The 13,500-nt window shown below is 37.8% G+C and overlaps 1 protein-coding gene across 2 annotated transcripts in view; it reads left to right on the top strand.

The window, feature by feature from the left end:
• The first annotated feature begins 4,485 nt into the window (after positions 1 to 4,485).
• SUZ12 (SUZ12 polycomb repressive complex 2 subunit) overlaps positions 4,486 to 13,500 on the top strand; it is a 38,506-nt gene continuing 29,491 nt past the window's right edge. The window contains exons 1-4 of one of the 2 annotated variants that reach the window (XM_068976692.1): positions 4,486 to 4,759; positions 7,070 to 7,116; positions 7,201 to 7,265; positions 11,517 to 11,585. In XM_068976692.1, coding sequence (XP_068832793.1) covers positions 4,486 to 4,759; positions 7,070 to 7,116; positions 7,201 to 7,265; positions 11,517 to 11,585 — 455 coding nt within the window. The remainder of the gene's footprint in view (positions 4,760 to 7,069; positions 7,117 to 7,200; positions 7,266 to 11,516; positions 11,586 to 13,500) is intronic. The other variant, XM_068976693.1, reaches the window with a different exon arrangement.

The raw sequence follows: 13,500 nt of genomic DNA, 5'->3' as shown, positions 1-13,500 counted from the left end.
AAGAAGAACATACAACATCCTAAATAAAACTGAATGTAGAAGATAAGAGGCAGCTTTTCCACAAGTATTTAACCCTATAGATTCTCTCTCAGCATATACTTCCTGTGTAGTCTTAGCAAATTAAACTCTGGAACTCAGTTTCTTCAGGTGTATAAAAAGAGGCTTAAGCTGGATACTATCTAAGTTTCTTCTAGCTATAAAATTTGTTTTCACATAACAAAGTCATTTATAAAGAGTAATTGCTAAATATACCGGTCAAATGAAAACTGTCTCAAGGAAATAAGAACAGTATCTGTAAAATGACAACAAGCTAAAAATAAAAGCCTGTATCTTTTAATTTGTTCTGATTATCAACAGTAATCAGAAATTGTACAATGAAGGTGAACGTACAAACTTTAAATGGAAATTCAGACTACAGCATTATTATGGAAGTGGTATAATATCTATCTAGTTTTGTTGATATTATTTATGAAGGATGGTGACATAGTAATGCTTTCCTTCCCCTTAGGAAATAAAGAGGAAACTTAGTTTGGAAACAATCAGTTCACACAAAGATAAGGGATAACAAAAGCAAGAAGATTAAATTTTTTTTTTCTGGGCAGGGCATGAGTGAGAAACAGATTTTTTTCATCTATATTTCACTACTATTAAAGTAAACTTCATTACTCTAAGCATACTCATGTTTTTCATGGTGTCAAATTTTGAGGTGAGTATAGCCCACATTATTAGAGCCATTTTAGCTCATTGTTCCTCATTATCAGACTTGGGAAGGTAGCAGAGAGTAATGCAGTGGTTTTCAAAAAATATTTCTTGAGCAAGCAGATCCATTATCTTTGAAATTACAGAACTCAGAAAAGCAGAACAGCTCTGATTGCAGATGATGGGGAAGTAGAGCCTACTCTTGCTTTCTGAAACTCTGGGTCTTCCAAGATGACAGACTGGACACCTTTGTTTTACTGGAAAACACATAGGGTTTTGAGTTCCCTGTAACTGGGTTCAAATCTCAGCTTGCCCACTTAAAAGCTGTGGGATGGTGAGAGAGTGACTTAATCTCTCTGAGATTCAATTACTTGTGTGTAAGAGACTAACAATAGTAAATAACAGTTTACAACTGTTGTATGGATAGAATGCTCAATAAATCTCAGTTCACTCCTGCTTTTGCTTAAAATTAAACATAAAATCACTTGTCCCACAGTTTAAAACAAATGGGCATAGTAGTTATCTCCAGTTATAGGCCTCCCAAAATTCAGGTTTAGATATTTCTGTTGTGTCTCAGGTGGTTTCTCCTCCCTCAGGTTATTAGTGTCAAGTTTCTTTTTGTCCCAGGGGTTCTAACTATTCCTTACTACCACCCTTATTATATCTAGTTAAACCTAGATAAACACACACACACACACACAAAAATCAGGGGGTTATTATGAAAACCCCATAATACACAGTGAATTTTCCATGGTTCTTATGTTTTTCTTTTCTAGACAAAGGGAAAAATATGCAAACTTTTGATTTTAAGTTTCAAACAGAACTGTTGAAATTATTTTTTCATACTAACTTTTATTAGGAAGGTTATTAATATTTTACATTGGAGGTCGTTCCTTTTTAAAAACCGAATTTGATTATCTCTCTCTCAGAACATGTCAGCAAATACAACTTTAGTTCCCTCAAAGCAAGACTTAAACGTTCTTTTTCTTCTGATACAGCTTTTATTGGCTTACTCTAATAGACTCAATGCTTAATCTTAAAGTGATGGGTCCAAGCCACATCTCTGCCACTAAATGAGCAAGTGACTTAACCTCTCTGAGCCTATTTTCTCTTCTGTAAAATGAAAATAATGCCAGCTTCATAGGATCATTATGACAAATTGAGGTAACATACATAAAAGAATACTCACAACTATAAAGGTCAATATGATGGCTATTCTTTCCTTGCACACATATCTAGTCTGGTGCTAGGAAATAGAAAATGTCAATGGCCTTTGCTTTTTAGGGGTTTACCAATTCCAAATATATATGAAAGCCAAAACAAACAAAACCCTTGAAAGCAATTCAAATTCAGTGTGAGGCCGGGGACTAAATATATACCTGTCTTTGACAGTGAATTGGCATCACCAGTCTCAAAAACAGTTGCCACACCAAACTTAAAAAATAACAAAACAACCTAGTCACAGAAGTGACCAACCTTGAGGTGATCTATTAACATTTTATCTATGGAACATAATCTGATTAAGAAGATAGTAATGTGACCAAGATAACTCCTCAATTAATTCTAATTTGTTCGAGGTTATAAGGATTTTTTAGGATGCTACATACATCCTGGACAAAGGAGAATACAAAAAGTGAGAATGTGTTACACAACTGTTCCATAGCATGGATAGCTTTGATTCTCATGATCAGTACTGGTTAGCTAAAGTACATTAAAACTACGCCCAGGGTGAAGCCTAGAATGCTATACCATGGCATTCTTAAATGAAATACTCTTTACCAACATCCCAAATCCTTTGGTTCTATTTCTCTGTTCATTGAAGATTTACCATAACCTCTTTGGTTCTATCTGTATTTCCACCCTCCCCTTCAAAAGGAGAACCCTATTCTCCTAAATGATGAAGACGGGTAATTTTGTCAGTTACTCTTAACAAATTAGCCTTTAGGCTTATAACTTGATATTTTGTGATTTGCTTAGTATGCTTAGTACTCCAGACCTTGACTGAATTGATGAAACTTCATTTTCTAACCTTGTAAAGCTAAAGATGAGCAATTTAGCAACATCTAATACCCCACAAGCCTCTAGGAAAGGGTTATTTCAGAAACCTAAAGAACAAAACAAAATCTCTTCTTTATTTTGGCAGGGGGAAACTAAAAAAAAATACTGAGTACAGAACAGTATAACACAGGAGAGCATTCTGAACTTTTTGTCTGAATAAAAAAACAGACTACTTAAAAACCAGCAACAGGTATACCTACTTTTGGATGTGTTTCTGAAATGCCAACTTTTATACTACATGCAAAATCTGCAGAGCTCACTTTCTTAAGTAGAAAATGCGTTGATAAAACCAGCGCTTTGGTTAAATAACCAAAGATGCCTGCTTCGTAAACAACATTTTGAAATTAACTATAAAGGGCCCAATGCAAGCATTTAAAAAATATAATTGGAAGTATGAAATGGATCAGTGTTTATAGTTTGCAATTTTCGACGATAATATTTCATTTTAATGTAATACAAGATCACAGGATTTCAACTGGAAGGACGTCCTTAGAGATCATATTGCCCAACCTGAAATTCAAATCTCAGAGTATTAGCTCGACTCCAAACCAGTCCGGACCGGAAGCCTGAATCGGGCCTACGCATCTTTTCAAAAGAGACAGGCGAAACACCGGATTCCCTCTAGTTTTTGAGAGCAAAATGAGTAGATGCTCAAGATGGGTGTAGATACTTCTAAAAAATCATCTAGTTTGTCCCTCTGACAACTCGTCTGGTGTCCGGGGATCAAATATCTAGGTTTTACTTCTAACATGTTGAGAAGCCACAACCTCTCTCAGTAAGCATCCTGAAGCTTCACCGCACCTTCAGAACATCGTTTTCTTCATTTGATTTTTGGACATTCAAGCTCCCTAGAAATCGCTCCCTTTGGTGGAGCCCTGCGGCGTTCGAGAGCAGCAGCCGCAAGCCCTTGGCTGCCCCAGTCCTCTTCGGGTCTCGCTGGGTGGGATTCAGACAAGGGCGGCTTGAGGCACGTGGTGACGAGGGGACCAGGGAAGCGATCCCCGCCCCGCGAGCCCTAGACCAGAAGCTACCCGACCCGACCCGACCCAACCCCCAGGCAGGCCCCTTCCTGTGAAGTTAGAGACTCGACGATCCAGCAAGGATCTCGGTTCATTTAACAGGGCCCTCGCCCCCCAGTTCCTCAGAGACCCGCCTCTCCTCAGGGGTCCTGTATACCCCGGGGGCGGCGACTGACGACGCTCAGAAGGCGAGAAACGGCTCCCTAAGCCGCTCGCTGGGTCCCTCTCTCCCCAGAATGCACCGGGGCCAGCAGGAAGGCCGCTCCGACCCCTAATTTTCCCGCGAATTCAGTTCAAAGAGGCGGCCGGGCCCGCGATCGGCAGCGCGCACGGGCCAACCAAGCCGCGCCTCCGCGAGAAGCGCCTCCGCGTGACTGACGGGGGAATCCGCGGGCCAACGGGCTGGGCGGCCGGGCGGCGCGCGCTCCCGCCGACCAATCAGAGCGCCGGGCGGGGGAAGTGGGCGGAGCGAGGCCAGGCTAGGGTGAGCGGTCTCTCGAGCGGAGCGGGGTTCTCAGGAGGAGACACTTTTTTTTTTCCTCCCTCCTTCCCTCCTCTCCTCCTCCCTTCCCTTCCCCTCTCCTCCCCTCTCTCCTCCTTCCCCCCTCGGTCCGCCGGAGCCTGCTGGGGTGAGCGGTTGGTATTGCAGGCGCTTACTCTCCGGGGCCGCCCGGCGGGTAGCTGGCGGGGGGAGGAGGCAGGAACCGCGATGGCGCCTCAGAAGCACGGCGGTGGGGGAGGGGGCGGCTCGGGGCCCAGCGCGGGGTCCGGGGGAGGCGGCTTCGGGGGTTCGGCGGCGGTGGCGGCGGCGACGGCGTCGGGCGGCAAATCCGGTGGCGGGGGCTGTGGAGGCGGCGGCAGTTACTCGGCCTCCTCCTCCTCCTCCGCGGCGGCAGCGGCGGGGGCCGCGGTGTTACCGGTGAAGAAGCCGAAAATGGAGCACGTCCAGGCTGACCACGAGCTTTTCCTCCAGGCCTTTGAGAGTGAGTGTGTTGGAGGCTTTGAGGGCAGGAATCTCCACTCTTGCAGCGTTAGGGGGCCGGGACACTCGTGCTGGGACCCCCTTCGTCTCCTGGAGTCGGTTTGATTCGGGAGTGGAGGGCGAAATTGAGGGGGCTCTTCCGCCTTCGGGGGTTACGGCTCACGGGGGCTCGAAGTCTAAGGGCTTTGGGGGAGATAGGCTAAGGGGTCCAGGTGAGGTTCGTGCCTCCCCAAAGATTTACACGCGAGCTGAGGCCGTGGGGCCCCGCGTTAAGGGCAGGCTGCTTTTAGGTGAGGAGGTCACGGTTGAACTGAACAGTTGGATCTGCGGTACAGGACTAGTCCTTGCTTTCTTTCATGCCTTCGGTACTCCAAGTACAGGGCTGTCGGTTGTAGGTTCAGAGGAGCAAAATTAAGCCTGTGAAGAGAGGAATGCAGTAAAATCGACCAAATTGTCAGTCTGAAATGCCTTCGCAAGAACTTGGTGCTGCACATTAACATGGCACCTTTTGATGCTCTAAACCTTTCAGATCTTTCCACCCATTTAAGGGGGATGTAAACTGAGACAGGTAGTGCTTAAGCAACTCACTTCACTAGACACGCTCTCGGAATTCTGCCCGTTTTGTTTGTGTTCATTTCAGAACATTTTCTGATGTCAATTTCTGTTTTTAAGGTCTGTTTCGAGGGCAAAGCTACGACTTAATTTAGGAAGGGGGCAAGGTGTCTGGAAACAAACAATAGAATTTGTAAGAAACAGCATGACTATGAGTAACCTGCCCTGTTCTTTAATGAATATTACGTCCTGGTTATTTTCCTCTCTGCTTTGGTGTGGATGTTGTATCTGGATGATATTTAACAGCTAGATGTCTTACAGATACTTGAATAAACTCAGCTCTACCACTCAGTGTCTTTATTTACAATTTTCCGTGGCATATGTTAAGGGCATGGTATCAGCTGTGCTTGGAAAGATGTATTACATTGTTTAATACCTTTCTTTCATTCTCTCTCATTAGTGCTTCATGAAATTCTAATTGAAATTTAATACAAGGAATTTCAGTTTTTATTGAAATGAGTATTGAACCTGCTTGAGAGAGATTTACATTATTCTCGCGTTTCCTTAATATAGTTTCGGAAATATGTAGAGGCTTTCAATTGGAAATACTTAAGCACAGGGATGACAATAAACATACATGTTTGTACCCTTTCTACAACGTCTCATCTCCTTTTAGTTTATTTGAGACTAAAACTTAGCTAACTAAAGAGTGAGTGGAAATTTAAAAAATTCTCTCTAAACATTATGAGAAGACAAATCCTCGAAGAAAGTTTTATCTATCTTGCTTTCTGATGAGTCTGCTTTGTAGAGATGAACTGTCATTAAGAGTTAGATTTGGAAAAAAGAAAAGATTTGGTCACAGAACAACTTGATTCTTCTCTAATATTGATCTTAGTTTCTGAGACGTGTATATGCTTTGATGTATTTATGAATACAGTCATTTTTATATTGCTTTATTTAAAGAAATATATTACTAACATGTCATTAACTGGTATTATGGTATTTGTGTATAAAATATTTTCTATCTATAACCTACGTCCTTTGTAACAAATTTAACTAAACAGCATTAAAAACATTCTGGGAATCTATTACTTTAAAAATATGTGCTGCGATAGTATTTACATACTGAGGTAATATTTTCATTGAGCAAAATAGAAACTTCAACTATAGCTAGAAATAAATTCAATGAAAATTTTAGCTGATCTGTGTTTTAGATTTCAGTACTGACTAATTTTGTTCATATCTGTATTGGGACATCTATCTAGGTAACATTTGTATTCTGTTTGAGCTGACTACTGGACAGACTTTTGAAAAGACCAGTTAAAAAGTGAACATTTCATTTTTGTTATTGGCATCAATATGGAGTTCTTTTACGGAATCCAACTATCTCATTTTAGCTACTTTTTAGAAAGAGATGGGTTATTAGTAGTTTATATTAAGTTAAATGAATATAACTACTCTGCAGTTCTGCATACAAACTTGTTTAAAAATAGCTGCCTTAGATATGCAAGGCTTAAAAACAGGATTATAGAGTACCTTAAATTTAAAATAAATGTAGATGCATTTTGTGAGTGTTGTAGACTGAATGTCATTTAATGTGTTGTGCATACTAATTTTCTTGATGTAAATATTCAGTACATGATTTTCATATAGGTGATTAGTTTATATTGGTTATAACATGGGCTGGGTTGGTATTTTCTTAACAACTTAAGTAATGAGTGAATTTAGATAACATTTGGATTTTGTTTCTGTTACCTAGAACCAACGCAGATCTATAGATTTCTTCGAACACGAAATCTTATAGCGGTAAGTAAGCAACAAAATTCATCAGCATTATTTTTTTCCTAGAATTTCATCTATTTAATTTGAATATTTTAACTTTTTTTATAGCCAATATTTTTGCATAGAACTCTTACTTACATGTCTCATCGAAACTCCAGAACAAACATCAAAAGGTACATTTTATGAATCTTATTTCAAGTTGATCAAACCATGTTAAAATTTTGTTTTAAAGTACGATCACTAATGAAAGGTTAAATATGAAAACTGAAGTGAAAGAGTAATTGAATTGATTGCAAAGCAACTTTTTAAAGTACCACTTTTGTAAATCCCAGTTGATTGCCAGTTTATTCCTGATAGAAATGATTTAGTAGTGAAATAAATGAAGTGATTTTACTGACTGATGTTTTTGCTCTGTGCTAATAGTTTTTTTCAAGTTTGGTAGGAGTTGATTTAAATATTTACTAAATTAGGGCTCATGCGAACTTATCTTTGATACATAACTTTACCAGTTAATGTCTGAGTTTCTTTTATGTTCTAACAATAAAGAAATCTCATTTTATATTTTTGGTGGTTGTTTTATTAAAAGGGAAATACTTTTGAAGTCAATAGGAGGAATGTCTTTAAAAACTTCTTAATCTTAATTACTTAGTCTTAAAGTGAAATCTAGAGGTGTCAGAGAGCTTATTTTTGCTTTTAACATTTAACCGTATATAATTATGGAATGCTAGTTTCTTGTTCTGTGCCCATGGTTATTTACTGAGCATATCAAGTGAACAAAACTTTAAAGGAGAGAACCTCTACTAAGCATTTGGTATTGTTATAGTCTTGACTTAGGAAAACCATTAAGCTTTTCAGTAAACTTTGAAACTAAACTCCTTTGGAGACTCCTGCTGATTACTAAGTAAGTATCAATGTTTTTTATGGTAAGACATAGTTTAGTTTTTTAGATCTATCTAGATGTATTTTGAAGGATTGAAATGTTGAAACCATTTGTCTTTTGATAATCCCTCTGGATCCAGAGAGAGGGCACGCACATGCGATTGTGCCCACGCCTGCACATGTATTTAACTAGTGAAAACTGTCAAATTTGTAAATAACTAGAAAGAAAATGATAGACTAGGCAGCAGAATTAAATATGTCAGTTCTTTACCTGTCTACTCTATGCCAGGGTTCAGTAAACTTTTTCTGTAAAGGACCAGATGGTAAATATTTTAGGCTTTGTGGTCCAGGAAACAGAATTGAGGATATTAGGTAGTATATAGGTATTATACAAAAAAGAAAAAGCATATGTCAACAAATTTTTTTATCAATGAAATTCAAAATATAATGATTGAGTGCAGTTTTTTGTTTTTTGTTTTTTTTTTTTGCCACATGGCCTGCAGGATCATAGTTCCCTCACCAGGGATTAAACCTAGGCTCCGGTGGTGAAAGCAGTAAGCCCTAACCACTGGACCACCAAGGAATTCCCTACTGCAGTGTTTTATAATACATGCCTACTAATGAGAAATGTGGAGAAATGTGGAATTCTTTTATTTTTGCAAAGTGGGGTGAGGGGATAGCATTTAACATAATTGGGATTTAGAGTTCTTTATTATCAAATTACTTGGACATGTTTATCTATAAAAAGCATTCTGGTTTATAGGCTGTGCAAAAACAGACAGTAGGCTGCATTTGGCCGGTGGTCCATAACTTGCAGACCCTGATTTACTCTATAAAAAGTAGGAGGATTTGATTAAGTAGTAAATTTTTCTTTCAGTATTTTTAATATGGAAATGAGATCATCTAGAGGACCTTGCTGGCGATCCAGTGGCTTAGACTTTGTAATTGCACTGCAGGGGGTGTGAGTTCAATCCTTGATCAGGGAACTAAGATCCTGGATGCTGCCATGTGGCAAAAAAAAAATTACTGCAGTTATCATCTAGAATGCTATCTGATTTTAATTTAAAGTGATAAAGTTCTTTAAAAGTAAATTTGAGTTAATCTATAAGTGGATTAAAGAATACATCATAATTGTTTATTAGACTGTCTGTGGGATTAATTTCTCTTGTCCGCTAATGAGTGGAAGCCATTCTAGAAGTTGAGTAGTAGAAGTGAATTTTCTTAATTTGGTACCCCATAGGTAAAAAATTGTCTTTGGGGACAGTTTCTAAGCAGTTTGCCAGCCAAGAGACATACACGTTCCATTTAGTCTATTTTCCATGTAAGAATGCATTAGGAATCACTTTATTCTTTTGTTGCATGCTTGGCCTGTATAAGACACTGACTCATTTTTAACACTTATACTACAGCTTAATATCTTCAAATGAGTGCTGTCCTTTTCAAAGTAGTTAGTGAATTTGGAAGGTGACGAATTTAGCGCAGTGATTGTGGTCTTTGTTCACAGTGTTCTTGAAACTGCTTTTACAAAATTGCTTTTAGTACTATCCCTTTGCTCACCATGTTTTGGGAACTCCTTTTGTACCATTATAACAACATAATAATCATTGTTGGAATATACTTATCCTTTTGACATGCAGGTGTAAGATTAAATGTAGTATATTTGTTAAAGTCTTTTACTTTTGTTGCACTTCATAGAGGTATTCAAATTTTATAGGCTGCCACTACCCTGGCACAGTGGAAACACTGGTGAGGAGAGAAGGGTGTCTTATTGAGCCCATTTTACTAGGTTTCATGCAGGCTGCTTCTGAATCCTCCCTCCAAAATTTCCTGAAATTTCTTGAATTTTAATAATATTCTCCATTTTGATGACCTTTTGATAACTATATCCCTTGTTAAATCTGAGCTAGAGGAGCAGCACCTTTCTAAAAAACAGAAATACTTGGTGTTGGGAGGTGAGGCTGCTTTTTTGTAGTTACCTATATGGTTTGTTTTGTTTTTCCTAAGGAATGCTGGGTTGCTTGTATGATCTGATCTATTTCAAATGATTATTAATATTCAGTTCTCCTATGAACGGTCTCCATAAAGTTGGAAGAGATGAACCTTGTGACCCACAGTCTTAACTTTTCTTCCTACAGACAAGGTTTCTTCTTAATCATTAACAAAGATAAACATTTTATTCTTAAAAGTTTTCAGAGACTTTACAACCTCCTCAGTAGTACATTTCAGTATTTATACTGAAAAGTTCTTTGTAACTAGCCTAAAAGAATCACAGATTTTTCTTCTTTCTTCTCTCTTATCTATGGAGATTGAAAATGTATTGCCATCCTTCTTAAAGAACTTCTTCCTATGCTTTATCAGATGAAACTTTAATATTGAGGTTTTCAGTAACTCTAAAGGTAAAGAGAGAAGCTTTTTTTAAAAAAGACCTTTTGTTAATGGAGGCTATTTATTCACCTGAAATATAGTTTATATCAATTCTGTTCTTCCTATCAGTGTTTTACTATGATACATTTACGTCGACATTTCTCTGCTGATATTTTATTATAGGGTACAATAGCTGTTTTTGAGGAGTGAGCATATTAGTAATTTCTAGTATCTGAATTCAAGCTTTACAAAGTAACTAATGTGGAATGCTTGAATCTTTTTGAGTTCTAAATTTGAAGGGAGTATAAGAAATATTTGTTTCCCATTAACATATATGAGTCTAGTTTTTTAGCCTCTAAAAAATGTAAATAGTAGATTACCTTAAGAACAAAGATGAGGCTTATTTTAGAATCCATTCATTCTTAAATTGCTTACTGAGGGTGTGGTGATTCTTAATTTAAGTTTCTATTTTGTGGAAAACTACTTTTTTCTCTTGTTAAGTTAAAAAGCTGATGATTTTGTTATGATTTGATGATATGTCCTTTAAACTTCAGTTTTTTTCATGATGGTGACAACCATCTCTTTACAGTGACATATTTAACTTTAGCCATTGCTGCTCATCTTTGAGGGTGTTTTACTATACTTTGTATGTTTTATGGAATATCCATATTTGTCAGGTTACTTAATAGAAATATGAATGTTTCAAAATATACATAATTTGCATTTGTTTGGCCCAGTCCAACAGATGCTTGGCACCTACCAAGATTAAGACAACATGCCAAGCACAATGTGGCTTTCCTTGAAGAAGATGAATCTCTGCCCTTTAGAACTTACAATCTAATAGAAATAAAATATTTATTCAAGTTTCACATTTAGGAGACTAAATGTCAAAATAAGTATAAACCAAGTTCCATAGGTAGGGAGAAATCCCTCTAGTTTTGGATTAATTACCCAAGGTTTCATGGAAAAGTTAGCCTTTGAAATGGGACTTGAAGGCTTGTTTGCTGTATTATAATACACACTGTCTCAATAGTATTCATTGTTATGGCTAACCATCCATAATTTATCTTATTAAAAATAAAAATCACATACCCAGTTTGCCTATTCTAGTGACAATAAAGTATAATCTGTTTGTTTTTCCCAGTTGAGAAGTGATTATTTTGTTTATCTGTTTCTTCCAGGAAAACATTTAAAGTTGATGATATGTTATCAAAAGTAGAGAAAATGAAAGGAGAGCAAGAATCTCATAGGTAAGATAACCTATCAGTTTACGTTAAGTGACAAACTTGAGGAAAAAAAAAGTACAGTGATCATTTTCATTGTGATCACCTCAATATTGTAAGGAGTTAGAGCGAACTTTAGAGGTCATCTGATCCAAACTCACACACAAATCAGGGATTACTTCTCCTGTAGCCTCCCTGGCAGAGGCTCCATTCTTAAGCCTTATCTTGAATATCTCCAGTGCTGGAAACTCACTGTTTTCTAAGGCATTTCTGTTCATTATTATTTTTCTGTACTACAATTTCTTGTATTTTGAATCAGAGTTTCTGTAACTTTTGGAGTTAGTATTAATCCTGCTACCTCATCTGAAGAAAGATGGAGGCTCATGTTTATGGTGTACTCAGCTGTACTTGAGGTGCTGTGCCAAGTGCTTCACACGATCACATCTTTTCTAAGGAATCATCTACAGTTCTGAGAGAGGCACTTTTTTCCCCTTTCTCATCCTTCCTCTTACTGACGTCCTTCAGACAAAATATTCTTAACTGTAGTTTATATTTGAAATGTGTTTATCACATGATAGTTTCAGAAACCTGGCCTTTTGGACAGAACCTTAATGTATGTTTTCAAATATGATTCCCAGAGTTAATCCCTAAATGTTCCCAGTTAGCTTAATATCTCCCTAGGCTAGACAGATGCTTCCAATCCTAGACGGTAGGTATCTACTTACTCTTTGATAAGTAAAGAAAGTTGAGTATTATTCTAAAGAGAAACAGGGACTTGGGTGGTATTTGTTTATTCATTGACTACTTTTAGGGGAGAATGTAGAACTAAAAATAATAGATTGTGTAAAAAATGGGATTGAGAAAACGACCACAGGATTTTTCTTTTTCTCTTGAAGTTTTAAATCATACTTTACCAATTTAGATAGGATGTACGTTAACTCAATGATGCTTTATTTATAGTATCTCATTTTTGTGAGCAAGAGGTGTCACTTTTATAATTGCTTTTAAGTTTGCCTTTTCATTTTGGTTATTATTTGAATTTTTTTTAATCTCATTTTTAAAATGTTTGCAGTCTTGTAGGACTGAAGTGTAATTTATTTCCCTATCTAGGCAGACTTTGATTTGTAAATACACTTTGATGGTTCATTCTAGAAGCTGAGATCCCAAATCTTTATACCTAATCGATTACTGCCCAAGGAATACCTTACAGTATTGGTTTATATAGACTGAAAATATGCTCAGTGCATGCACTCTATTCTTTACTTACTTGAATTTCTGTTCCAAATCCTATCTGTTCACCTGCCCTGGAAAGACCTTTTGGGACCCTCTGGGCCTTTTGTAGTTAAAGTGTGAAGCTGTAGTCAGAGCCTGACCAAACATCCTCACTTCTTTTCTCCTAAACACTTTAATAGTTTGCCCTCAGGTCTTCTGAGGCTTGTGTGAGAAGGAAGAGTGAAAACAAACAGAAGAAAACTTGAACCTTTCTTCATCTCCCCCATCAAAGTTCTACCTTCATCACTGCTAAACGTGACTACTATCTCATTGTGACCTTGGCTTTGATAAATATTACAGAACTTCTCTTAGAGTGTGTGTTGTGAAGAAGATAGATTATTATACTGGTACTCACCAAATAATTATATTCCTTTTGACCCAATGAGTTTAACAACTCTGCCAGTACTGTAACAGGGGTATTGTTGACCAACTCACAGAAACTTCAGAGAGTTGCATAGAATTCCTGCTTGTAATTTAAAAAATAGTCTAGGATCTAACTGGGACCAGTGAGGTTGGTCATTTCAGCTCCCCAAGATCTTTTTAAACAGACCTATCTATCTGTGTTGGAGCTGACCATGCTTGCTTAATACTCAGCAAGGCTCTTCAGGCCCATGAGGTGTTGAATCACTGTACTCAATGTTCCACCCCCCAAGCCCCACGCCACACACAC

This window comes from Capricornis sumatraensis, chromosome 8 (assembly GCF_032405125.1).
Source record: "Capricornis sumatraensis isolate serow.1 chromosome 8, serow.2, whole genome shotgun sequence".
In the NCBI taxonomy this organism is placed as follows: domain Eukaryota; kingdom Metazoa; phylum Chordata; class Mammalia; order Artiodactyla; family Bovidae; genus Capricornis; species Capricornis sumatraensis.
Note: the sequence above shows the minus strand (reverse complement) of the source record. Positions and strands in the feature narration are given on the sequence as shown.